Source organism: Notamacropus eugenii, chromosome 3, assembly GCF_028372415.1.
Source record: "Notamacropus eugenii isolate mMacEug1 chromosome 3, mMacEug1.pri_v2, whole genome shotgun sequence".
Taxonomy (NCBI): Eukaryota; Metazoa; Chordata; class Mammalia; order Diprotodontia; family Macropodidae; genus Notamacropus; species Notamacropus eugenii.
In genome coordinates, this window is record NC_092874.1 from 429,249,930 (window position 1) to 429,277,125 (window position 27,196).

At 45.1% G+C, this 27,196-nt stretch overlaps 1 protein-coding gene and 1 long non-coding RNA gene across 2 annotated transcripts in view; one reads left to right on the forward strand and one right to left on the reverse strand.

Annotated features, from left to right (window-relative positions):
• On the reverse strand, positions 1–27,000 carry ZXDC (ZXD family zinc finger C). Its single transcript, XM_072598357.1, has 10 exons — positions 25,535–27,000; positions 23,548–23,700; positions 23,377–23,455; positions 22,765–22,895; positions 21,434–21,604; positions 15,956–16,647; positions 13,339–13,423; positions 8,286–8,455; positions 2,844–2,945; positions 1–2,069 (listed from the first exon to the last, which is right to left on the reverse strand). Exons 1-10 carry the CDS (start codon positions 26,919–26,921, stop codon positions 1,983–1,985), a joined length of 3,057 nt encoding a protein of 1,018 aa, XP_072454458.1. The 5' UTR covers positions 26,922–27,000; the 3' UTR covers positions 1–1,982.
• The window catches only part of LOC140497431 (uncharacterized), a 35,211-nt gene continuing 32,963 nt past the window's right edge, over positions 24,949–27,196 (forward strand). Inside the window, exon 1 of the long non-coding RNA XR_011964685.1 lies at positions 24,949–25,376. This is a non-coding gene — a long non-coding RNA (uncharacterized lncRNA). The remainder of the gene's footprint in view (positions 25,377–27,196) is intronic.

Here is a 27,196-nt window from a genome sequence, read left to right on the forward strand (position 1 = left end):
TGCAAGACCATTAAAAAAAATCTTTATTAATTCATCTGCACTAGGGGTCATGTCCATTGCCAGCAATGAACCTCAAAGCCAATAAAAATGTGACCACTAGTCAGTACATGTCCCATTTTAGTGACACACAAATACATCCTGTAAGCCACAGTCACAAGCCTCCCCGGAGGGAGCATCCATGACAGGGTGGGAAGGAGCCTGGGCTTGTAGAGGGAATGGATCAGGACGTTCTCCAGCCACACTGGCATGGGCTGGCGGCCAGGGAGGCAGCATGCAATTCCACAGAGAGGAGTGCCCATAAAGAGGAGGTGTCCATGAGGGCACAGCCCTGCTGCGACAGGCTGAGAGGGGGTTTCGGGGAGTGTGGACAGCAGGGCAGATGAGGAGTCTCAGAGGTTTGCTGGAATTGCTCCAAAGAGCACAAGTCTAAAAATTCAAGAAATGCAGAAGTAGGAGTAATCTGTATTCCCTTCGGGTCCGAGAAACAAAACAGCATCTTTACACAAGCATAGACCTCCAAAGGCACAAGAAAAGAAAAGCATTTCATAATGACCCTGTGTGAACTCCATAACTGTAACTAACAAATAAATATGTGCAAGGTTAGCAGCTCATGTCCTTTCTTATGACATGGCTTCCTTTGTCAAAAGTCCTGTTTATACGTATTCTACAAAGCACACCTTTAGACCTCACAAAGGAAGGTACAGAAACCGTACTGTCACCGAGCCCTATACGTAATTTTGTAGGCAGTGCCAAGTGACCACCAAATGCAAATACTCAAAGGCAAAATTTAATTTTTTAAAAGGTAAACTCTATGGCCCAAATTTGATGTGGGATATGAAAGCAGGATGGTCAGAAGCCCTCTCATGTGCACGCCACGGTCCTGCTTTCTCCTCTTCTTCTAAACAGGCGAACATGCACTGAAGGGAAGCCCCCACCTCTTCACACACCAGGGGGAGTGGTGCAGGGGAGCAGGCAGTGCTGCTGCACATCAGTCTTGCCTCTGGCCCCCTAAGACACAGGCAGCTCTGAGACAAGATGGGGTTGAAGCCTGCATCAGTGGAGGGGGTGCCCACAGACAGAAATCCCAGGTTCTTGACACTGGGACTCACACCTTTGCTTGCTTATGACCTTTCAGGCACACACTTCAGCAGAACAAATGCCATGTTGAACATGGGCAGTGCAACATCATGGACAGAGGGCTGGACTTGGAATCAGGAAGATGTAGGTTCAAATGCTGCTGCAATGACACCCTCTGAGCCTCAGTTTCCTCCTCCATAAATAAGGAGGTTGGCTTAGATGACCTCTCAGGTCGCCCTTAGTTCTAATCTTACAGTCCAAATACTTGGAACAGGGCTATCCCAAGGGCATCCAGAAAGAGGAAGAGCCAGCCAAGGTGTCTGGAAGGCCTGTCTCCTTTCTATCAGAGGACAATCCCCTATAGCTCAGCAGATGGGCTTCAGGTGTACCCAGCAGGGCCTCTCTCCAGTACAGGGTCAGGCTCAGGATACCTTCTTCCCTTCCAGTCTAAGTGCCCAGAGACTGGTCAGATAGTCTTGTATTTACCGGTTGACCTAAATCTTTGCATCTTCCCAAAAGTCGTCATTTTTTAATGCAACAAATGATCTGAGGATCAAGTTTGACAATGGAAAGGCAGATTCACAAACCAAAGTGGTGTAAGTTACTGGATCAAAGTGCTTGCTTTATCGTAGCCCTTCTATCTTGCAAGGCAGCTTCATACAACCCAACCCAAGGGACCCTTTCCTAACAGTCCAAGCAGAAGGCAAACATCTACTAACACATCCAAGAGTCCTCTGAAGAAACTCTCTGTGTGCAACCAGAAAATAAGATGCATTAGCTCCATTTTTTTTCACATTTTCTTTAAAAATTAAATTAAGTTAAGCTCTGGAAACATCTTTTTCATTTTCCATAGCATGATTGCACTCTTTGCATCCCCTCCCTGCCCCAAAGCAATATTAATAGTCTCATTCTAGGTCCTGTAAGTTTATTGTGCTTCCTGTGAATTGTGAGTTATCAGAACCAGCGTCATCCTCAGTTGAAGTATGTGGCTCCTATGAAATCAAAACAGAGAGTGAGTACCAGAATTAGAAGTGCTGGGAGTTCCTACAGAATGTTAACTCAAATGGAATGGGAAGGGTTGATGAAGTCTGGACATCCCTCCCTAGGCAGCCATATCACTTTTTACCACTCAGAGACTCTCAGACCTCAAAGAGCTGACTTAGCTTGGCATTTCTACTACCAATAAAATGCAACAGATAACAAATCTAAAAGTTGCAAGAAACTGAAATGAGAATTTTGGAGTTAAAGAAGTACTTGGACTTTTTACATGTGAAAAATAAGCATTTGTTAGAAACTGAGTTAAGTTATACTTAAGGTAATGTATTTAAGTTGTTGATCATTTATTTACACACACATGATCCATTCTGAATTTTTTGTTCACTGTTCAATTTGGGCAAATTAATCTCTGGTTCCTTTCTGTTAAAAATGGTTATCACTGTTCAATTCAGCTTTCTCTATGTTTAGAGTGAGATTGTGAAAACTACCGTGAACAGCAACTGCACTGCATTTGTTAAAATACGTGTGTGTGTGTTTATGAATGTTTATAAATTTTAAAAAATCTTTGTATTTATACTATAAGAAACAGAACTCGTATTTTCTCTACTGGAATGTACTAGTGATTGCCAAAAGATACAAGTACCTAGAAAACAGACAAGATCCTTTTATCTTCTGAAAAATCATCAAAGCCTCCTTGCTATCAGACACTTTAATTTTAACTAAAAGCTAATGCTATTTGGCAATAAGAAAAAAATTCTAAAAAATCATACCTGAAGTATATGTACTGGCAAATCCACGGTAAGTTGAGAATGTGATGTGGAGGACTGAGAGCTGAGCTGGAAGGGTGAATCTCCATCACCAGGAGGATCATCCTGAGGAAGCAGCAATTAGAGAAATTCTTCAAGACTTTCCATACATTTCATTCATTTGAACAATTTCTTTCCCAGCTTTTCATAAGGGATCATTTTTACTGCTATCACTATCGCTAACAGCAAGTCATAAAATGCCATTCACTTCACAGATGACCGTGCCCCTATGCTGGGCAGCCTCCACCACAGAGGACAAACACTACTGAGTCAACTGCTCTTGTCCAACCCAAGAAGACTCTGCTGGGTTTTGAGTAGTAGCAGGACAGGTGAGGACAGGACCAGACACCCAGTTACTACCGAGGGGATAGGAAGCATGGGTTTTCAACCAAGCCAGTTATTATAAGAAAAGTAAGAGTCAGCTCCCTGTTCCTTTATCTCCAACATCACTCACAGCATCCCGGCCTAGAGTGTACACAGTTCTCATCTCCACTCCCCAGAACACATGATTCCTTCAAGGTTCATCTCAGGGACCATCTCTTCCAGGAATTCTTCCCTGACTCCTCTCACCCAGCTGTCCTACATTCCCCTCCCCACTCCAAGTTATCCTATAATGATTATGTACAGGTGTGCTGGGTTCCCCAAAGAGAACGTAAGCTTTTTAAAGGCACGGTGGCTTTTCCTCTGCTTTGCATCCCTGGCACCCGGCAAAGTGACCTGGATCTGTGAGAGCATCCCAGTCTGGTAAAATACACCACAGGGGAAAAATGTCTAAGGGAGGACGTTCTTCTGCTGGCACTCCACTACCATAAATCTGGAACAATTTATACAGCATCATCTACAACATAAAAAGGAGCTCTCCGGAAAGATTGAAAACATCTGCCCAACACAGTGATCAATCAAGACTCTAGAAGGTCTGTGATGAAGCAAATATGCAACAGACACACCTTTTGGGACATGGACAACATCAAGGTTTGTTTTGCTTGACAATACTTACTTCTAACAAGGGTTTTGATTTATCTTTTCAATTGGAAGGACAGAAAAAACAAAGGTTTACAATTGGAAAAAATAAAATTTAGTTTAAATTTACTTGATTCCTACACTAACTTCTTCCTGACTTCTTTCTACTAATTTACTTTAAAATTCTTGGAATGAACTCTTGGTTCCCACCACCCTCACCTATCCCCACATTTACCACATCATGGCTCCCACACACCTTTATTTTGATGCTCTGGAAGCTCTAGGTAGCATTCTTTCTATCACTGTAGACTGTACCCTCTCCATACCTTAATACTCTATGCAAACCTTGTCCATTTTCCTCAATCTAAGAGGCAAACCAGAGGAATACCTTTCTCTTTTAGGACCTTGGGGGCACCAATATACCTCAATTTGAGGTATCCCTAGTTGTCTCATTCTCATTATACTTTTTTTGTCTTGAAAACAAGTCATCATTGATAACACGTTTCAGGCTCTTAATTCCATCATGTTTCCATTGTCCTTTGGGTTATCTGTCATTTTAATTCTTCTGAAATCAGCGTTCCATGATTCAGAGCCATTTAAGAATAACTGGCAAAATCTGATTACTGAAACAAATAGGCTTTTGCAGGAAAGAGCCGTTTGAAAATGTAGGATGCACTATACGACTTCCCAAGTGTAATTCTGTCTGGCTTCTTCCTCCTCAATGAAGGCCCCTGCCAATTTGCCTTTAATATTTGCCTAAGTGTTGTAGGCAAATTGGAGCTGCTTTAGCAAGGAGTTGTACACCATATTCTAACCCATGTTTTTGTCATCTTCTTGGGGTTTTTTCACTGTTGAAATAATCTCTTTTGTACTGACTAAGAATGAGGGCTTCACACAATTAGTATAGTGTGACCTGTGAAGGGAAGCATTTAGAGAATGTCCCTATCAATGAAAAGTTCTCACTTCTCCAAAACCACCTTCACCAACCTCCCATGTCTGCTCAGGAGCAATCACTGCAGCCTTGTCTACACCCCCACACTGAATCACTCACTAGGGCAATGTGAGGCTCCAGGTGACCGTCGGGCCTAGCTCCAGCAAACACTTGTATCAGGCATCTCCAGATCTATGGACAACCACGGAGAGACTGGGGGTATTATGAGCCTGATCTGACAAACGTGGAAGCAGATTCAGCAGAGGTTCCTGGTCACATTGCTGGCAGACACTGGCGATGTGACTTGTGGTGCCCTTTCGTGGGCAGTCTCTGTGCAGATCAGTAACAACTGCAGCTAGCATTTAGACAACACCCAAGGAGCCAGACTGGGTGCACCTTCTGGCCCAAAGCTCTACCACTACACTACCTGGGCCTCCACAAAGTCTCAGATCAGTCTGTGGGCTGGGGGTGGAGGGGAGGTGGGCAGGAGAAGGACAGGCTAGTGAACTGATCCTCAATTTTACTGGCTCTTTTTATGTAAGAATGACCTAGTTACGAGTCCTTTCCCTCTTCCTCTTCCTATCACTGAAGAGTTCTCTTCTTGAATCTTGGGAATTCTTTATTTGTATTACTGGGGCAGAAGCAGGGGAGATTCGAGAGCAATCCGGAATTATGTCTGGAGAGTTATAAAACTGTCTATACCCTTTGACTCAGCAATACCATTACTAGGTCTCTTTCCCAAGGTGATTTAGGAAAAAAGGAAAGATGCCTCCATGTTCTAAACATTTATACAGCAGCAATCTTTGTGAGGACAAAGAACTGGACTTCGAGGGGATGCCCACAAACTGGGGAATGACTAAACAAGCTGAGGCATATGAGTATGACAGAATATTACTACACTGTAAGAAATGATGAGCTGGTTGATTTTAGAAAAACATGTAAAGATCTGAATGAAATAAAGAAAAGCGAAATGAGCAGAACCAAGGGAATTTTGTATACATAATAATAACAATAAGAATAAGAATAACTGGGAGTAACCAAGTTATTCTGAATATCATAAATACCAAATAAACTACAAAAGTCCTATGAAGAGAGATGCTATCCACAGCTCCAGAGAAAGAAATGTAAATAGTATGGGTTTATATAGATCAATAAATCTGTGTCAAATCATGGCCTTCTCTAGTGGAGGGTGGGGAGTTCAGAACTTAAAACATAACCAAAAAATAAAGAAAGAAAAAAAGAAAGAAAGAAAAAAGGGGGCAGCTAGGTGCCTCAGTGAATAGAGCACCTGCCCTGGAGTTGGGAGGACCTGAGTTCAAATTTGATCTCAGACACGACATTTATTAGCTGTACGACCCTGGGCCTGACAAAAAAAAAAAAGAAAGTGGAGAGCTGCTTCCAGTTGATCAAACTCCACTAATGATAACTTTTCACTAAAAAGATCTAAGTAGCAGTAACCAGAACTGCTATTCTAAACTCTAATTTCAACCATCAAGAAAGAAATGGTCAATGTAATAGAAATTATAAGAATTTAAAGGGAGTGAGCGGGACAAGTGACCACTCCAGCATAGTTTGTATACATGACCCTGAAGTCGCTTCACCTGTGTGCCTCAATTTTCTCCTACGTAAAATGAAGATAGTAATAGCACCTACCTGAAAGGATTGTTTTTAAGATCAAATGAGATCAAATTTGTAAAGCACTTAGCATAGGAAGCACTATAGAAAGCTGAGGCTAACAAAAAGGGGGAAGGGGAGTGTTAACCATGCTAGAGGTTTAACTATGTACCAGGTTTAAAGAAGAGATGTGGGGATGATAACAGATGACAGTAAGACGACATTTTCCCCTTCAGAGAGAATGCTCTCTGGGCTGGAATGGACAATACAAAATTAACAAGAAGCTGAAACAGAAGATAAGGGAGAAGATATAAGCAAAGCATCAGGCCCCGTGAACCTCCACATTCGCAGAACCTCTTAAGTGAAAGGAACTTCAGAAGCCAATCCATCCACATCTATTTACTGAGGTTACTATGTGCTGAGCACTGTACCAGGAACTAAGACTCCTGAAAGAAAAAAGTCATCCCGCCTTTTAATGAGCTGACATTCTATCAGTGACTGGTAATGGGTCATCTAGCCTCTACCTGAAGACCTCAAATGAGGGGGGACTAACTATATTGCTCAGAAAATAACTGTGGACAACCAAGTTATTCGAGTATTTTACTCAGACTTTCCCTTAGCCCCAAAAAGGAGTACATGACTAACTCAGTGTCAACTGGAAAAAAATCTAGCAAGTATCCTCAATGCTCAACATTTTTATTAATAACCTAAATAACTAACATATTAGAATAGCTAACATACTAGATAAGAGTCAGAATCCAAAAAGATGCTGACAGGCTGGAACCCTGGCTGAAATGACTAGGATGGTGCATAATAATACTTCTAGTCATTTGCATAAGTACAGCGAGGAGGGGGAGTTATGATTAGACTCTCTGTCAAAAAGATCTAGATGAGCACATTGGCCATGATGACAAAAGATGAGAAGTCAATGCCAGAGGGCTTAGAGAGTAGTAGGAGGGCATTACTAGTGGAACTCTGAGCTGCTGTGACCATTCCAGAAAGCAAACTGGAATTATGCTAGAGCAGTGACTAACATGTTTGACTCTTTGACCCAGAGATCTCATTGCTAGGCATGTAACCCAAAGAGGTCAAGAAAAAGAAGGGAACATGTGCACACGCACAAAGACATGCTATAGCCATAGTAACACTTTTTTGTGAAAAGCAAAGTAACTGTCCATCAGTTGGGGAATGACCAAAATCTGGTGGTTCATGAATATTATTGTTATTATTACTAAGTAGTAAGATGCCTCTATGAAGAATTTAGAGAAATATGAGAAGACTTAAATGAACTAACACAGACAGAATCAGGCAAATGATTATAAGCTGTATCCCCTCTGGTGGCCAGGACAAGGGGATAATAAACACTGGCTGAGCTGCCTTTGGTGCAGTACATGATAATCACTGACTAAAGGTAGAACAAGTATCTTTAATCTCTGCTTTCAAGTCCTTTACTGGACTATCTGATACTATCTCATTTCTCTACTCAAAATGCTCAGAAATGTAATAGAGAATTATAAATTTTTGAGGAGGCAACAGAAAGATTGTAGCATATTGTCACTAACAGACACTTATGCTCCTGGAGATGGTGCAAAACAAAAGTAGTCAGCCTGGAAGGAGGACGACTCACTGCATCTGTGCAGAATTGGAACATCCAAGCTCAGTCACAGAATGTTAGAGGCTTTGGAAGGAGTCTCTGACTGTGGACAGAGCCTCCTGGAGAATTTCTAGAACACAAGCAATCGCTGAACAGAAAGCAGAGGCACAGATGGGTTGTGATCTGCTCTGATGGAGCAAGCACCAAAGAGACATCTAGAGGCAGAAGCAAGGCGTCTTGGGAGATGCTGGAGCTGTCCGACATCTCAGACCCCTGACAAACGTCTGGGGTTCATCATGCATCTTACCTGCAGTAACTGAATCTGCACAAACTGCGCCCCAGTGGCCGGGTCTCGTACAGTTAAGCCTCCATTCGGCACTGTGATATTCCCACATAACCGGCTGGTATGACTTGTGGAGAAATTAGTGGGACTCACTTTACCACCATTCAATTTCCTTTGAGTAGATCCGGACGACCCTGAAAGAAAGTAGATAAACCAATAAATTCAGCATGCTTGTGCTTCCTTTTCTTCCTTTGTGACACCTTTTCCTAGATTTTAAAATCCCCCAAGAAGTCAAGTCTCAGTGCCTAAGAAACCTCCAAACACCACGACATGACAGTTAGCTTGATTTTTTACAAACCAGAACGACACTGAAGTGTTTCCTGCCATTCTGGGACTTCATCAGTACAGATTCACAAAGGACAGAGTAAGTCTGTGAGTTTCTGTGGCCCAAAGCTCCTTCCCTGGCAGCTGAGAGCTTCTAATGAGGATATTCTCTGAACCTCTCCAGCCTCCCTAGGTCTGTGCTTGGAGCCTTTCCAGCCCAGACAATGCTTGAGGGCATGTTGCTCTAGATTTAAGAATCTATAGTCCTAGATCCTCCCAGGCCTCCAGGTGGAACTAAAGTAGGAATTTATGCTACTATAATATGTGCATAAAATTGAGGAGGCTAAAGATGGCTAAAATAGAATTACCAGGCCAACTGCACATTTGTTTTTTCATTCATTGTTTCAAATATTTATCAGACAAGAAAATGATTAATGTCATACACCCACGCTGTTGACAACAAATTGTCTTATTTATTATTATTAATAAGTTCAATGATGCCAATTTATAAAAAAGTCATTGTATGAGGAAAACTCCATCTTTTGGCCACTTACTTTCGGTGGAGGTGTCCAAGTCCCCAAGATTTCACTTTGTATCGGTAAATTCCAGTATAGATATTCCTTCTACCAACTAAGCCTATTTGCAACTTACAGTTTTACAGAGTTGCTTGAGGCACTAAGGTGTTAAATTACTTGGCTAGTACGCATCAGGGGTAGGACTAGAACCCACAACTTCCTGACTCTCAGGGCAGCTCTCTATATGCTGGAGCATGATGCCTCTCACATTTGCTTTCATTTAAGAAATACTAAAATAGAAAGAACTGAACTTAAAAGCCTGATTCTTATGAAGCTAAGTAGATTTTCAGTTATGCCACTGGTAAGGAAAGGAGATAGAACTTTCTGTATATCCTTGGGACTATCACTCAGTCTCTATGGGCCTCAGTTCCCTCCCTATAAAATGAGAAAAGTAGATTCCATGGCCTGTCCTTTCCAGCTCTCAATTCTATGTCCATCTTTATGACTTTATTAAGCAATGCTGCCTACCTTCTGAAAGAGGTGATGGACTCAGAGACAGAACGGGATGTGATAAGTGTGGGAACTTATTTTGCTTGATTATGCATATTTGCCACAAAGGTTTTGTTTTTCTTTTTTTTCTTTTTAAGGTTTTGTTTTTCTATTTTCCCTCAATTGGAAGGGGAGGGTGGGAAAAAGAAAAAATTAATTAAAAAAAAAATTTTTAAGAGCACAATGCTAAATGAATGTTGTTTCTTAAAACCACCAGCAGATGGCATTATGAGAATGTTTCAGCAGACAACACTTTGGTTTCCCATTTGGCCTGGGGACTGTCACAAGATTTAGCTCATTCCTAATCTGAAGGAGGTTAAATCAGATGAGTCAGGAGGGGCTACAGCTTTGCTGCTACCAATTGGCTAAACACAGACCTGAAACTAGGATCCTGAAGCGTTATGGCTGGGGATAAATCAGAATGGTCCTAACTTCTCCAAGGCACTAAAGTCTAAACATGTATAAGTAATCTATGCCAAAGGAGCCACCTGCAGACCAGATTCTTGCCTCCTTCCTTGGGATGTCATTAGGGCCAGTTATCTTCCACGGCTGGGAATAAACCCATTCATCTTTCACTTCAATACACTGTGCCATCATATGCATATTTCACTTAGGACCACTACAACTGCACATATCACCCTAGAATAAGGGACCCCCTCCAGCACCCACTGCCACAGGTGCAGGGTTTTGTTTTCTTAGGGCTTCCCGTGCCCTTGGTCTCTAATTTATCTGAAAACACAACGTTGCCTTCTCACCTGGCCCTGATGCTTAGGTGGGCTTGGACCCCTGGTCACTGATAGGAGAGAGAAGCCTGTCCTATGGATAAGAACATTTGGGGGCAACCTCCTATGACCACGGCCTCATCTAGACCCTTTGTATTATGACTGGAAAATGCTCAACCCCAAGAATTGGAAAGTCTTTCCCATGTTTTAAACCCTTGCTTTGCTCCTCTCATCATTCCCACTGTGGCCACTGCATTTGCAAAGCGTTACATATGGACCATCCAAATAAGTAAGTATTGTGTTTTTAACTTATCAAAAATGGCGAACGCGTAAGTAAAGACTTAAAAAGCATTAAACTAGTGACTGAAAGGCAAGAACTATAAATGTGTGGTTATTAACATGTTTCAAGCAAGAACCCTCAAGCCTCCTCCAGAAGATATGCAGCTCTCTAATGAGAAGGAAATCAAATTCAAAGCCAATCAAATTTAAGGGATTTTTAAAAAGGTAACTGATTACATGTGATTTTTGCCTTCCACGCTGACTTTAGAACCTAACACTCATGTAAAACATGACTCTACTGCATCCTCTACCCTGGAGGATACAGTGTAAGAGGCATTCATGGGACAGCAAGCTGGCTTTGGCCAGAATGCAGAAAGAAAGTAAGTGTGCAGTGGTGGTGGTGGTAGTGGTGGTAGCGACAGTACTAGCTGCAGCAGTAATGGAAGCCACAACAGCATGTGCTAGGGCCAGGCCTGAAGAGATCACTGCTGATTTCTGAGTTAGAGCAGAATCATGCCTAAGCAAGGTGAGTGTCACTGTGGCTGAAGTGGAGTGCAGAGGAATCCTCAGGTGGGAGACCCATGAAGACTGTCTGCCATAGCCCAGGCAGTTAGTAACTGAGTCCTCAGAGCACTGAGAGAGTGGTGGAGGGAGAAGAGGAGAAAAGACAGAGAGGAAGCGGGGAACGTGCAGCTCTCTTGGATGTAGAACAGAGAGCAGGGAGTAGTTATGTGCTACTCAAGAAGCTCATGTGCCTTCCTCTGACTTTTAAAGTGATGTCCTTCAGGACAAGGCATTTTTTTCTCTCTGAACCTCTTCCTCATCTGTAAAACAGGGATATGAATTTAATTTGCACAAATGTCTATGCACTGACTATGTCTGCAAAGCACGGTGCATACAGAAATGAAAAAATAGCATTCTGTCATGGGGCTGACCACCCACTGGAGGGGCTGTTAAAGGGACCGCACAGCAAGAATCAGAGTGAGGAGAGGGCTGAACTGAGTCTCTCAGGCCCTTCCTAAAGCAGGAAGGGCTAGAACCTCCACATTTTGTTCTACAACAGAGTTCTTCCCTTGAGACATCAGCCTGCCACCAGCATGGCCTTTCTGAGTGAGCTGAATTAGATGAAAACAAGCCATGGAATGGCAACCCTCAAACAGCTACATGCCATATGCTGGGTGTGTATTTCATCTGTGAAATCAGTGAAGATGACCTCTGTAGCATCACTGGTTTACCTGAAGAGAAGGGCCCTCCCCCTTGGTCTACATAGTACCAAGGGTCAGGTCCTGAGAAGGTGTGACTCATGCAGGGGCTAAAGGACATGGACAGCCCTTCCACTACTAAGTCCTGGGCTCTACAGCAGTGTCAACTGGTGGAATTCCCCCTCAACTTTTCAGGGAAGTGATAAACACTTTGACCAAACTCTGAAACAGGTGCAAAGGCCCCCTTTGTAGAGTTTGCAAAAAAAAAAAAAAAAAGTAGGCATAATGATCTAGGATTCAAGACAGCCAACCAAATATGTCCAAAAATAGCCATTTCCCCCTACCCTCCAAATAAAGGGCAAAGACCAAGTGATGTTATGTCTCCCATCGATTGGTCCAGGACTGGCTCACCTGGTGATTACCTCCTGTCACTGAGAGGTGTATCAGCATGAGTGGGGCAGTAACCACAGCTCCTGCCCCAATTAGATGAGGAATTTCCCCAACTGTTGGTCTGGGAGGGTGCCCAACCCCCAGCACTAGACTTTGAGGAGCACCTGGGACAGACACCTTCCTGTTTCCAGCAGCACTGGTGGTACCTCCCATGGCACCAAGGACTCTGAACCAGCCTACTAGGCCTGAGAGGATGCTGCTACCTAGAGCCCAGGAAACTACTATCATCCCAACAAAAATAGAACACACCTCACTGATTTCTTCAAACCTCAACTAACCTTGAATATCATTTCAAACTACTGATCTAGATCCAACCTAACTCACCATGAGCTGCACCCACTCAGACATAAGTCCTTGAAAGCAGACCTGGTCTCTTTCCTCTGAATCCCTGATGCCTCAGTGTTTTACACATAGTTAAGTACTTCAAAAGTATCTTTTCTCTTTATTCCCCTGAGCCAAGTCCTAATTCTACTTGGATCACTGCCCCAAATATTTCTCCTTCATCCCACCAACAGGAGCCAAAACTCCACTTCTTGAGTACCCTAAGTAGATGCTGCTCTAGTGGGGCTCCCCGCCCCCATATATACAGATCCAAGAGTCCCCCTCTCCCCACAAAAATCCTCTGTACAGTGTTTCAGCCACATGCAAAGTTGTAGAGATGCACGAAAGGAAGAACGCTGCCATAAAGATACTCTGCTTTCCAAAACTGTATCTCAGGAAAATGTTTCCTCCTACCAAAGGATTCCAGCCAAGTCCCTTTGAATAGTGAGCCTCACTAGTGATATAGGTGATATGATTTCCCCTCAGCTTTCCAAGGAAGTAAAATAAACCTACATTGAACTCTGAGGAAGATGTTAAGCACTTTGCAGATTTTGAAAGAGACATCCTACCATAATATAGGATTTGGACAGATATCAGAAGCAGATCTCCAAATAGACTGCTGCAAAATGACCCACTGTTTACCAAGAGGAGACTCTGGTCTCCTGCACCCCACTGGACCTCTGGGGCCAGCGGCAAGGGGCCACACCCTTCTCACCTGTGCTGCTTCCCGGCCCTTTCTCTTTTTTTTTCTTGACTAGCTGAATGGCTCGATAATCAGTTCTTGCTGAGCCCCCACTTTCCTGAGACCAAAGAAAAGTTTGTGAGTCACTCGATCTAAACAACAAAGGAATGAAAAAAAAGCAAGGGTAGCAAAGCATAAGTTACGGAACTTATTTGTTACTCAGACAAAGTTAAACATTTCAATCTTTTTACAAAAATAATGCCAGGACTCCCAATGAAAGCCCCAAATCTCACATTAGCACACAAGGAACCCAAATTCCACATCCAACTGTATCTGTGTATACATGCGGTTACAGAACCCCTCATTTAACTAGATCTGTTAGAGAAAGCAGGCCCCACACATACGTGGATTTTACCCCCTTTAAACAGGATAATCATTTCACTTAACCACAGGGAGAGAGACAGGGATTGTACCTTTGACTTTATGGTTAAAGGGAACTCCCAGGTGGGGAAACTCCCTCTTACCAAAGTACAAACTATATGACTGAAGAGGTCAAGACCTGTCCAGAGTACTGACAAGAGAAGTAACTCTCCAGTCCTATGGTCCTCTGGCCAAGCTATGACCCCAGACCTTCCTGGGCTTGAGGTGGGCAAAACTGAAATCTGAACTACAGCTCACACCTCTGTGTCTGCTTAAAGAAAGAATACTGCAGATGTCTAAAGTCTTCCTGGTGACTGGATTGTCCCTAGGAACCTCTGTGACTAGACTGGGCTGTAGGTTAAAAAGAACGCTGGGCCATGAAGCCATGTCAGAATGTCTGCCCAGACTAAAATGGCTTGTGGGTCTTTTAGCTTTTTGTTTCCAATCTCTTCTTTTGTTCTTGACTATTTACCGTTCCCCAGTTACCCAATGGGCCACTACTCATTTTTCTTTGCTGATTCTAATTCATCTGCTGTGATCAAGGAAATCAAATGACAAAGTTTGTCAGAAATATGTTTAAAATATTAAGTCCACAGGAGGACAAGGGGAAGAGCTCTGCTGTTAGTAAAGAGGGGAGGCTAACTCTGCAGCACTTGGCATAGAGTAAATGCTACAGATTAGCTGATGTCATTACTGTTACACGGCGCCTGCTGGCTTTTTAAAAAGCATCTCCTAGTCCTCAGCCTTGCTCTCAACAGGCGAAGCTGCCAGATCTCTGGATAAGGGAAGTCTCATTATATTGCTGTGTTAACTGAATGATAAGACAAACAAGTGAAAATTTCTCGTTTTTCTTCTCTACTCTCTTCATTAGACAATATGGCTTAAAACTGGAAATGATTTTAGACACCTTCTAGTCCAACCCTTGGCCAACATCACACAGGCACTGAGTGGCAAAGCCGAGACTCAAACCCAAGTACTGTGGCCAGTCTAGCCCTGAGCAGAAGTCAGGAAGTAAAGTAAGTCTGGGAATGTAAATTGGAGGTGCATTCTGCTTAACTCCCTAGCAGTGACCAGAGGCAAGAGAAGAGCTCCAGGGGGCAATGAGGATCCAACCTGAAGCAGCAGGACTCTCTGTCAAGGCTGGGTTACTCCTCAACCCTGAGAAACACTCACAGTGAACTGCTTAGGACTTCAGTTTCTCTCCCTGGCTACTTAGAGGAGAGCTGGGTACACCCACTGCCAAAGATCTTTTGGTTCATTTCCAAGGTGAGTGCAGGCTCAGTCTATTAGACTTTCAATCTGTAACTGCCAAAGAGAACGATAGCTGTATACTTCCCAGTTCAGATTGTTAGGATGTTGAATGCCTCCAAAAATATTTGGTTATTTATTTGTAAGAATCTGTCTGGAATAAACCAAGTCTTAAGGTTAAATATTTCTAAAACTTTTCACAAATACTCAAAAGCACACAAACATTATGTGCTCCCTTATGTTTTCTCATTACATTCCTTCATGTCTAATTTGTTAAATTAGTAATTTGACTTTTTAAAACTATTCACACCATGGTCATTTCCTCCCTGCCTCAGGTTCTTAAACCCTTTAAGGAAAGGCTTCTTAACCTGGTGTCAGCGAACTTGCTTTATCTAGAACGTAGAGATAAACCAACAGATTTGGTTTCTTTAATAAAGTTATATATTTTGTTTTATACATTTTAATGAAAAAGAAGTCCCTAACCTCTGTCAGACTACTGCAACCCAAGGGGTCCATGCCACAAACAAGGCGAAGACACCTGCCTTAAGGGCTTTTTTAGAAAGACAGAAATTGTCAAGTACAAAATAAGCATTTGAGGAGGTGAAATTCAGAAAAGCACATGAATTTTCTCCTCCCTTTACTGAAAACTGCAGGTTTCTTTAGTAAGGAAAGAATACATGATAACAAGTCAGAGGTATGAGAGGACTTTGAAGAGGTTGTCTAGTCCAGCTCTCTCATTTTACAGATGGAGAATCTGAGACTCCAGTTAAAGGGACTCATCTGAGGTCACGTAGCTACTGAAGTCAAGTATTCTGTAAACCTTCAGTGCTACATGAATGGTCACTAATTGGTTATTTACTCCCAGTTCTATGCCCTTTCCAGTACATCATGTGCTTAGGTCAATCAACAAGAATCAAATTTAAGTCAAAAAGCATCCTCAAAATTGGATATAGCAAAGGCCATTCCATCAATTACTACCTACCAAAAATGAGCTTCCAGGCACTGTGTGGAGATCCATTTCTTTCTGAGCACTGTAGCTTGCTGTTGGGTTGGAGAATACAAACTGAGTCACGACTTTGCTTCCTTCCTGTTGTCCAACAATGTCCGAGCTGGGAAGTAAGTCCTGTTCAGTTTTGGGTGGCGTCAGGAGTCCAGGAACACTGGTCCCAGGGAGGCTGCTGGACGGGGTCAAGGCGGCTGGTTCTATTGTTAAGTTATTGCTAGATGTCAGAGCAGGAAGATCTTGACCAGAGTTCTTCACAGACAGAGATGCCAGAGACCCCAATGCTTCTGCATTGACAGTCTGGACGTCATCCAAATTTAAAGTGCTTTGTTGTAAAACTGTGGCAGTAGTACCCAGCAACAGAGAGCTATCGAGACTGTGAGGCATGTCACTGCTGGCCACCAGGATCAGTGGATCCACAGACTGCCCCAAGGAGTTACTATTATTATTAACAGAAAGGTTCCCCCCAAGAGTTGAGCTCACTGAAGCAACATCTATTGTCAGAATGCCCGAGTTTACTAACGCCATGTCAGTCGTAATTGCAGAATTGTTACTAGATACGTTAGAGAAAAGAGACACAAGGTCTACGTTGCTAAGATCGCTCTGTGCTGGGCTGGTAAGTTCGTTGCTGGGTGTAAGAAAACTTGTAGCTTCAAGCTGGCTTAAGAGGTCTAAAAAACAATGAAATAGCCATCATTATTCTAGGTAAGACAATGAGTTATACTTATGAAATTAACATATAGTCTTCATTCCTTTCCAGCTATTATTTCCAGAGAAACCTTTTGAAACTCATACTTACAGTTTGCTCTCACTTTTGTGCTCATATGCTAATACGTAACCTATGTAAGCAAGCAATAGCTAACATTTATATAGCGCTTCAAGATCTGGAAAATACTTTTACATAAATTTTATGTCCAAGAGGAGCACCTAAATGATCTATAATCAGCCACAATCATATCCACTGCCCATGTGCTCATCTAGTGACCAATAAATTGTATTGGTCTAAATATAGAATATACTTCCCATCATACCGTCCCCTAATCTGGTTTGTAAATACAGGCTTGATTATAGCCCATAATCAATGTATTTTTTTCCTTTTCAAAATACCCCATTTTAGGGACACAGCTTATACTCAATTGAAGCCTTTATGCAGATAAATAGTGACTCCATCTGGCAGTAGAGCCATTCCAACACCAGAAAGATGGATCTGCTAGAGGGATTCAATTCAGACTCAAACAGGGCACTGGGAATGCTCTAAAGTTTACCTGAAACCCTCAAAGAAGAGACTTCCCCAGGACTAACCTTTGTGGTCCTGGCCTGAAGTTGGATCATACTGTGGAAGGATGTGGGGCCAGTCATTCACTCTTACACTACCTACTGCCACCAGCCTAGTAAAGCTCTCATTCCCTGAACTACTTTCATCTGCCTCCTTACTGGTCTCCCAACCTCTGGGCTCACTCCCACACCTTTCCATTTCAACCCTTGAAGCTACCAGATTCTAATCTATGCCACCTCTTAGCTCAAATCTCTTGTATGGCTAACCCATGCCTACTGCATAGAATTCAACACTATCTCTGACTACTTCTCCTTTCACACCTCTTGTGCTTCAGACAGACTGGTCTATTCAGGCTTTCCCACTTCTCCTACTACATTTGGCGTAATGAGAAACTCTTACATTGCCCTATCTGTCCATGCCCTTGTCTTGTTTACCTCTTCCTGTTCTTCCCCCTCATTAAGACCTCCATGCTGTCCTCCTTCAGTATTTCCCCAGATTTCACTTTTGTCCTTCTACATTCTCAACCCAACAGTACCATTAGGACCCTACCTCAGCCTCCACTCATGAATCCTTCCTTGTTCTACACTAACCTGCTGTCCTGGATTACTCCATTATCCCCACCTCTCTGGTCTTGGTCATGAGCTACTAAATGATGCCCACACAACACATTCATTACAAGGTCATGTTAGCCAATCTCAACCAGGCCCTCAATGTAGCAAAGCAGTCCTCTTACTCCTCCCTGATGGATTCCCCATCTCACTCCCCAAACAAGTTATTCCAAACCTTCACTCTGCTCAGGTCCTTCACATTCTTCCTCCCCAGGCTCCCTTTCCCCCAGCTGAAAGAGCAGAAACTATTCAAGATGAGCTCCCTTTCCCCCCTTCACCTCATCATTTCTCATTCTCCTCTCCTTTCTACCAGTACCTGAAAAAGAGGAAAGAAATCCTTGTTCCTGCCAAGGCCAACTCTTCCATGTGTCCATTTGGTCCTATCTCCCACTCCTCTCCAGGACTGTTCATTCACAGTCAGCTCCCCACCCACATCTTCAGCTTCTCATTATCTACAGTTCCTTCCCTCAAACATTCCCAAGCTGTCACTATGCTTAAAAAACCTTCCCCTTTCCAGTCTCTCAAACTATCACCTTGTATCTCTCCTTCCTTTCTCATTCAAACTTTGTATAAGTCTACATACACAGCCTCTAATTTCTCTCCTAATCACTCCTCAACTTCATGCAACTGGACTTCAACACTCAACAGAAACTGCTCTCTCCCAGCCTCCCAAACCTGAGAAGTCTTTCATCAGTCCCAATCCTCCTCAACCCATCTGCTGCATTTGAAAATGCTGACCACATTTTACTCCTGGACTTTCCTCTCAGAGGATTGTTTTTCAAAAAACACCACTACTTCCGGGCTTGCCTTCCACCACTCCTTTTCAGTTTCCTGTGATGACTCATGAGAAGATTGTATCCTTTTCTTACTGATCCTATCTATAAGTGGTTGATTTTGTACAGTACTGGTTAAGTCATGGTTCTTTGTCTCTTTGTTGGAGTATGGCTGGCCTATAATGGGTTAAGTTTAAAAATCCTGTAGGCTGAGTACGGAGTCTATACTCAATCCTGGTCAGGCCTTATTTGAATGTTTGGGTCAAGTTTTGGGAGCTACACTCAGACAGTTCTGTTCCTGCAGGTTCTGACTTCATTAACTTTTCTGACTTATAAATTATTGTCCATTCACAGACAGCTTATAGTCCACTAAATGCCCAAGACCTTTATCATGAATTTCTTTATTGCTTTATATAGTCTGCATATTTAAATTTGTAAGTCTATTCCTTCATCGAAGTCACAGAGAAAAATATGAGAACAGAATAAAGGACTTTGAAAAGAATGCCCTGGGTCAGGGGTGGGGAACCTGCCACCTGGAGGCTACAAGTAGCCCTCTAGATCCTCAAGTGTGGCGCTCTGACTGAATCCAAACTTCACAGAACAAATCTCATTAATAAAAAGATTGGCTCCACCCCACCAGAACTGGAAAACCTAACTTGTCTTTAGAGTATAAACAGAATCCTGGGGGTGGAACCTCTAGTCCTTGATCTCCTCCATTAGAGTTTGGGTACCCTAGTTTATGAAGCAGAAAACTAACCAGAGAAATACAGATGGAGTTGGCTTCCCCTGGCCAGATGCCTTGTGGCTGCAGAATCTCAGGATCAAGCTACTTCTCAGCAGGAGGAGCTGAAGACTTTTAGTTACCTCCTCATTAAATGTCTACCACTCAGCAATGAGTTGCACTTGTCAGGGGAGTTCCCTTTCAGAAGGGATTTACGGTGATTTAGAGCCTCCCTTTGGTCTTTGATTATGAGACACTATTGGCCATTAATTTATTAATTACAAGCTAAACTAATTAATATATTGATTATTAATTACCCAGAAACTGTATCTCAGAGGTTTTCATTCATCACACTAACATCCAGGCATATTATGTTTGGGACACTTTTCATATTGGCCATTTCCAGTAAGAGGCAGCAGAGCATAATGGAAGAGGTACAGGGATTAAAATAAGGAAACTGGGATTGAAATCCAGGCTCTGGATTCTAGCACTTATTAGCCATGTGACCTCAAGCATCAAACTGGAGAACCTCAGTCTCATTTAAGCTACCTAGCTTCTGGGCTGCTGTGGGAAGTTACCCTTATTACTAGTTAGTGACTCCTGCTCTTGTTAAGCTCAAGCCAACACCTCTGGCAATAATCCCCCTCTAAACACAGTGGCTCTTTCATGCTGTTCTCTGTTTATCTTAAAGGCCCATGAACAATTAGAGACTTGTCCTGTTAATGCCTTTTTAAGGAGTTAAACATTCCTGATCTCAATGAAAAGCCTGTCATGACAATTCTCACACACAAGGTCAGGCCTCCAGAACAACCAAACCTACTCCCTGGAGCTGAGGCTTTCCTTTCCAGAAGGTCTGTGGGTCGGCCTCCTCTCTCCTGACAACCCCTACCTCAGGCTGCTCTGGGTCCAAGTGGGTGCTGCTCCAAAGTCCAGTGCCTTAATCAGGGTGAATCAAGCTCTAGAGAAAAGGGGTTTAGAGTCACCGGATATGAACACTAATCTGTCCCTAACTCTGATTCAAAAGCAAGTGAGGTACCTAAAATTGAAGGCAGGCCTCCCCACAAGCATTCAGAATCAAAGGCCTTTTCTCTTTGTAACACTTCCCATTACCAAAGCTCTAGAAATAAGTTTCCCTGTCCTTGGGAGTGACTCTCTTAGGTGGAGGCTCAATAAATGCTTATTCCCTTCCCCTCATAGCTCTGTTAGTCTAGCTTTAGTCTTTCACAATCAAACTGAGTACACCCTCCTTGTCAAGAAAGAGATTAGGCAGGTGTAACAGGAATATTACAGCCAACAATCTGTTATAACCAGAAGAACTGAAAGAACACTGAAAGAAGGCAACTGTCCCATCTTAACATTGTCCCCTTTTCCCATTGGAAGGATACCCACTATTCTTCTAACTTTCTCAATGAAGCCACTGGAAGGAAATCAGGCTTTTAAGTGATAAACAACCTTTTATGTTATGACTTTTGTACATAAAATAATCCTCAGTTTATATAACCAATATTTACAAGAAAGTATAGCTGTTAAATGGTTACCTATTTCCAAGAACATACACTGATTGCTGATAGAGACTTTCTCAGTTTCCGGCACCTTTCACATTTCAGAGTAAAGAACTGTTTTAGTTTACCAGTTATATTAATACAAGCAATTCCTAAAATCAGGGTCAGATTTTCCATGTTCTAAAGACAATACCTCTCCTTATCCCCATTCCCTCTCTTCCAGAAAATGCAAATTATGAGTAAGTGATCACTTGATTATTTGGAACTGGCCCATAAAGTTATTTTATCTAGCTGGCAAGGAGACTGGATAGTCTTCCCTTACAGATTCTTTAAGACAGACTGATGGAGCAGAGAGTTGGGGAGATAGAGACTTTCACATACTCAGTGTACTACAGCTTTTATGCTATCTCTCCCAAGTGTTAACTCATTTCCATTCTACCAAGCCCCAGTCTTGCCTGGACAGCTCAGAGGAAAACCTAGTTTGAAATGGCCCAGAAATCTTGACCCAAAGGACCCACCACTCCAGACTGGAGATCTTCACACCACTGAACACAGCTGCCCTATAGAATGACAGTACCTGAGCTAAAGTGATGCTGTTTGGCCATGTGAGACTTCATACTGTGCTTGGATGTGAACAGCTTATTGCAGCTTGATACAGGGCATCGGCTTCTCAAAGTATCCACATCCTGAAGATGCTTCTTTGAATGGATGTATAGACTGCTCCGTGCAGAGAACCGAGCACAACAACCTGGAACAAAAGCATATGGAACTTCGAGTCAAGTCAACAGTGTCTATGTTGAAGAATGAATCGCATTAGGCTCCAGAGATACGAAGACAAAGCTAAGTAATCTCTGCCCTGAAGAAGCTTACCATTCATGGAGAGGGTATAGGGTACATATCTATATTTACATGCACACGCACATGCGCATGCGCACACATGCACGCACACGCACTGAATGTCTGCTACTGAGACCAGAGACCACTCTCTGAGGCCCAAAATGTACCAACTGCCTCATGTGGCCCACAAAATCGAAGCCATTCCAGTCATGATCAATCTCCTCCCTAGTCATGTGGACACCTTCCTCGGCCCTCCAACCCTTTCCAGTTCTTGTTCCTTAATCAAATCAAAATTGTCAGTGTTGCTGGAAAACAAAAATACCTTTCCCTGTCCACCACTCCTATCACAGAATAAGCTCCATGAAGGCAGGAGCTGGCTTTGGAGAAAGATAGGGATTTCATGGGGGAACTAAGGAAAACGATTGTTTGTGCAAGTTCAAAGAGTAGCTCTTGTCCAGCCTGGTTGGACTCTAGTCTGTGAGAGGCAGTACTGCCCAGCAAGGATGAAAGGCAGGCTGCCACTGGACTGTGAAAGCCTGTATAAGCTGAGCTGAGGAATTTGTAATCTGTCGTGGAAACAACACAGAGACAAGGATTGAAGACCCTCACCACTGCCCCATTCCCTCTTCCTCAATTCTGTGAAGGCAGGAAATGTTTCAGTTCTGTTTTTGTTGGGCCTAGCACAATGGCCTGCATGGAGAAGGAATTGCTTTTAACAATGCTTGGTGAACTGAATATGTAAAATGTTAATTGTATTATATTTAATATCTATAATTTATATTTACATTTCTTTTAGGTTATTTATCATTGTTTATTTATCATCAACTTATTAGATATTTATCATTTATCTTATATTTATAATATTTAAAGCTATTTAACACAAATTGTGGCTCAAACGTAATTTTTGGTATAAAGGTACAATTAAAGAAAGTACAGTACCATTAAACATTTTCCAAATACATACAATTAAAATGACCTTTTAAAGCAAATGACTAAGAACCAAAGGTATTATTAACTATACAAGTCTCATGCAGTGTTCAGATTGGAAAAAAAAGGAAAAGTAAATTCTACCTTCTACGGGACACTCAAATGGCTTTGTGCCCAGGTGGGTCACACTATGGCCTTTCAAATGCTCTGCTCTTGTAAACGATTTACCACAGCCTTCTACTGGACATGTAAACCTCCGGTCATCTTCATGTTTCCTACCCAAAAGAAGTATTGGAGAGAAGATGATTTTACTAATTGAGCCCCGAAACTTGTCCTAACTAACTCAATTTGCTAATGACATTACTTTAACAAATTATTCACCTTCAAAATTATAACAATCACATTACATTTTGGTTAATGTAACTGCAGGAAAGGCAGGGAAAGATGAGAAAGTAAAAGCTTGTTTAACTGGAAAAACAAATGTCACTCCCACACTAGTCCACCTAAGTAGGCCTGAGATTCAGCTACACTCTGAATCATGCCAGTTGTGTAATGATTAGTGTCTTCAGGAAAGTAAATAGTGTTTAAATCCAAAAGTAGGTGGATAGCTACACTCTTCACATAGTTTTAAAAAAATGAATACTAGACAAGGAGACCACTCTATACATGGCCAGGTACAAGAGATCCAAGTCTTTGCTCATCTCACATGTCAGCCCTTCTCAGAGTTCTGGACATATTCTAAAGCATCAGAATTACCTTTTGTGCCTCAGCAGCTTGGACATGCTGGTGAAGGACCAGCCACAACCGTCTGAATCACAGATGAAAGGTCTTTCACCTGAAAAAAAAGTTACAGTCTGGCATTACAAAAAACTCCTCCCCTACATACTAAATAAAACACTGCCACTCTCAGGGCACAACATGACAAACCTGTATGACTCCTCAGATGGATCTTCAGGCGACAGGCTTTATCATACTGTTTGTTGCATCCAGGAAAGGAGCAGGAAAACAGTTCTTGTTCTCTGAAGTGGGCTCGATTATGGGAAAATAAAGCACTTACTGTGATAAACGTCTTCTCACAACCTAAGCAGAAAAAGAAGCAATACTGATCAACAACAAAATCCCCCAACTCAGTCTCCCACCCACCAAGGTCAAAGTTTACATTTTATACCTGCAAGCACACACACACACACACACACACACACACACACACACACACACACACACACACACACACACACACACACACACACACACACACACCCATACCTTATTTATATGCAACCATCCCTCAAACCCAGATCATACTAAGATCCAACCCCCACAGAGTATAGCCTTTGCAGGTGGGGTCGGTCAGACAAACCTGGTGCTATATGTTCTATAAACCTGCTAAATAATGTTTTTGATTCACTCCCTGTTCCGCCTGATTAGTTTTGATGAGAGGGAGCTCAGGGCAGGGACTGACTGGTCTGGCATTGGAGGAAATCAAATCTTACAAGGTATGTGACCACGGAGAGTTTCATTTAACCTTGGAGACTGAGTGTCTTCCTCATCTGTCAGACGAGACCAGAATCTGTACTTCCCATGGATGTCATCTTAAACAAACAAACCAATTCTTAGAGTACCTTGTGGGGGTTGGTTATTAGTATGATTTGAATTTGGGGGGCAACTGTCGGAACTTAGCAGATTCAGGATAAGAACACAGGTCTGACTCTAAATTTAGTCTCTTTCCACTACACTGCTCTTCCTCTCTCTCTCATGGGATATTCGGTATGAACTGGACCTGTAATTCTGGACACTCCTAGAGGAAGAAATTCTGTCTGACAACACAGGGCAGCCTAGAACACTAAGCTTAAGGCCCTGAGTCAAACAGATGATATGGGCCAGGGGGTCCAGAAGTCAGGTCTTCCCCCTGCACCGATGCCTCTCCTAATGATTCACATGGACATGGCTCTCTGCATGTACAAAGCCCTTTCCCACTGATCAACATGGTCTTATCCCCACTCTAAAAATGAAGAAACAGGATGCTGGTGAGGAGCTATCTTCTGACTCCAAGTTCAACATACAAAGTGTTTTGTGGAGCAAACCATACCCCGACGGATCAAGCCTTCAGACACCGACGCTCACTGGCAAACCTAACTGGGAAAGCTGAGCTCACGGTACTTTAGAAATGACCTCACCTATACAAGACTACGGTGAGAATTTAGTTTTCAATGTTTGTCGTAAGCATTCATGGGGGAGGGGGAGGGAGTATTAAGGGCAAATTATAAATTCATGTAAAAACAGTCTTAAAAGAATTTTTGAGTGGCCTCCGACACTCACAGGATTGACATAAAGCTTTTTCAATCAACAAACAGCAGCTCCCAAAATGACACACTACGATTTTTTTTTGCAACCATTCCTCAGCTTCTTGAAGAAAATCCATTACAAAGAGTTGTGGGAATTCTTCGTATAATTCTAGGTAAGTCTAACCGCAGATTCCTGTCCAAAAAAGGGAAGCGTCCCAATAATCTCCAGGCATGGACTTCCTGACTCATTGGTAAGCTTTCCTACTAAGCTGGCCTCCAGGCAAAAAGCGGTTCTGCACTCGCAGGGGTGTTTTCCAGTGTAAGGGTGCCCGGGCTTGGCCAGAACAATGCCGTGTAAAATTCTATCAGAAGCCAAGGCCGTCCAAGGAGGTTCGGCCGCGAGAACGCTGGACCGGACTCCGAGAGGGGCTCTGGCGCGAGCGCAGCCCTGCCGGCCTGGAGACACCCCCGGTAGGTTTCAGAGGCGGGCCCTGAGCCTGACTGTCCCAACCCCACCCCCTCCCGGGCGCCGCCGGACAGGGGCTGGGGCCCCGCGGGGCTCGCTCCTGCCCGCACTCCCACGCACACGCACACACACGCACGGACGCGCGGCGGCCCGGGGTCGTTACCGGGGAACTCGCACTTGTAGGGCCGCTCGGGCTCGAAGTGGCTGCGCTGGTGCGCCGAGAGCTTGGCGTGCGTGGGGAAGCGCTCGGCGCACACCTCGCACTTGAACGTGTTCTCCTGCTCGTGGCCCTTCATGTGCGCCTTGAGGTTGTAGACCGTGGTGAACCTCTTGCCGCAGCCGCCCGCGGGGCAGCTGAAGGGCCGCAGCTTGTCGTGCGACTGCAGGTGCCGCTTGAGCTTGTAGGACGTGGTGAAGGACCAGCCGCAGCCGTCCAGCGGGCACTTGAAGGGCCGCTGGCCCTGCGTGCTGCTGTGCGACAGCAGGTGCAGCTTCAGCTGGTGCTTCTTGGGGAAAGTGTGCGGGCAGTCGGGCTCGGGGCAGTGGTAGACCAGCACGACGCCCCCGCCGCCCCCGCCCGGCCCGCCCGCGCCCCCGCCCTCGCCCTCTGCTCCCGGGGGCAGCGGCTGCGGAGGAGGCGGCGGGGGCGGCGCGGGCCCCTTGGAGGCGGGCTCGGTCAGCAGGAAGCTGGCCACGGGGTCGGCCAGGCCCAGGTCGGCCGGCTCGGCTGGACAGAGCGCGGGGCCGGCGGCGCCCGGGGGCTGTGGAGGCGGCTCCTCGGGCGGCGGGCCGCCCTTGGCCGCGCCGGGCTCCGCGCCCACGGGCGCCGCCAGCGTCAGGAAGCCGTTCTCGATGCGCACGATGAGGTTCTGGTTGTTGATGGTGATGGTGCCCGAGAAGGCGGCGGCCGGGCCGGCCGGGGGCCCGCCGGGCGCCGGGGCCGGGGGCTGCTCGCGGGGCTTGCCGGGCGCGCGGGGAGCCGGGCTCGCGCCGCCCCGGGCCTCGTCGTCGTCGCCGCCGCCGCCGCCCTCGTCCTGGAGCGCGGCCGCCGCCGCCTCCCCGGGCCTGGGCTTGGCGGCGCCGGCGCCGGCCTCCGCCTCGGCTCCCCGGCCCAGGTTGAACACCACCAGGAAGGAGTCGCCGCCGCCGCCGGCCTCGGGCGCCAGGAGCGGGGGCTGCGGGGAGGAGGCCGAAGGGGCCGCGTCGCCCGCCGGGCCCGGCGGCGGCAGCGGCGGCTTCTCGTCCAGTAGCAGCAGCGGGAGGCTCAGGTCGGCCGAGGCGGAGGAGGCGGAGGCGGCCTCGGCCTCCCCGGGCGGCGGCGGCGGCTTCTCTCGCCGCAGCAGCGGCCCGCCATCTTCGGGGCCCCGGAGGAGCAGGCGGCGCCGCGCGGGGGCCGAGGCGGCCGGCGGGCCGGGCCCTCCGCAGGCTCGGGAGGCCGCGGGCGGCGGCGGTGGGGGAGGTGGCCGGGGACAAGCGGCGCCGCCGCGGCCGCCGCCGCCATGTTGGTTCTCGCGCGGGGTCTGGGCCGCGAGCAGCCCCTGGATTTCCATCTTGGGTGCCCCTGTAGCAGCGGCTGAAACAGGAGACGGGGGAGGAGGCGCGACCCCGCCCTGCGCGCCGCCGCCGCGGCCCCAGCGCCGAGCGCGTCCCCGACGGGCTGCCGGGCCGAGCGAGCGGCAAAACCCGGAGCGGAGTGGGTTATGCGGAGCGGGGCCCTTCGGCAGGGGCCGGGCAGGCGTGCCCGACAAGGGCTGGCTCCGAGTAGGAACCGCCGAGCTTTGCTTATCGATCTCCACCCGAGTCCCGCCCGGGGGTGGAGGCCGTG

Coding starts and splice junctions, on each gene's coding strand:
- ZXDC (XM_072598357.1), bottom strand. CDS start 26,921: ATGGAAATCCAGGGGCTGCTCGCGGCCCAGACCCCGCGCGAGAACCAA. Junction 16,648..21,433: donor ACAGCATCACTTTAGCTCAG/GTACTGTCATTC, acceptor ATTGTTTTTTAG/ACCTCTTAAGCCAGCTTGAA. Junction 8,456..13,338: donor AGGGCCGGGAAGCAGCACAG/GTGAGAAGGGTG, acceptor ACTTTCTTTCAG/GGTCGTCCGGATCTACTCAA.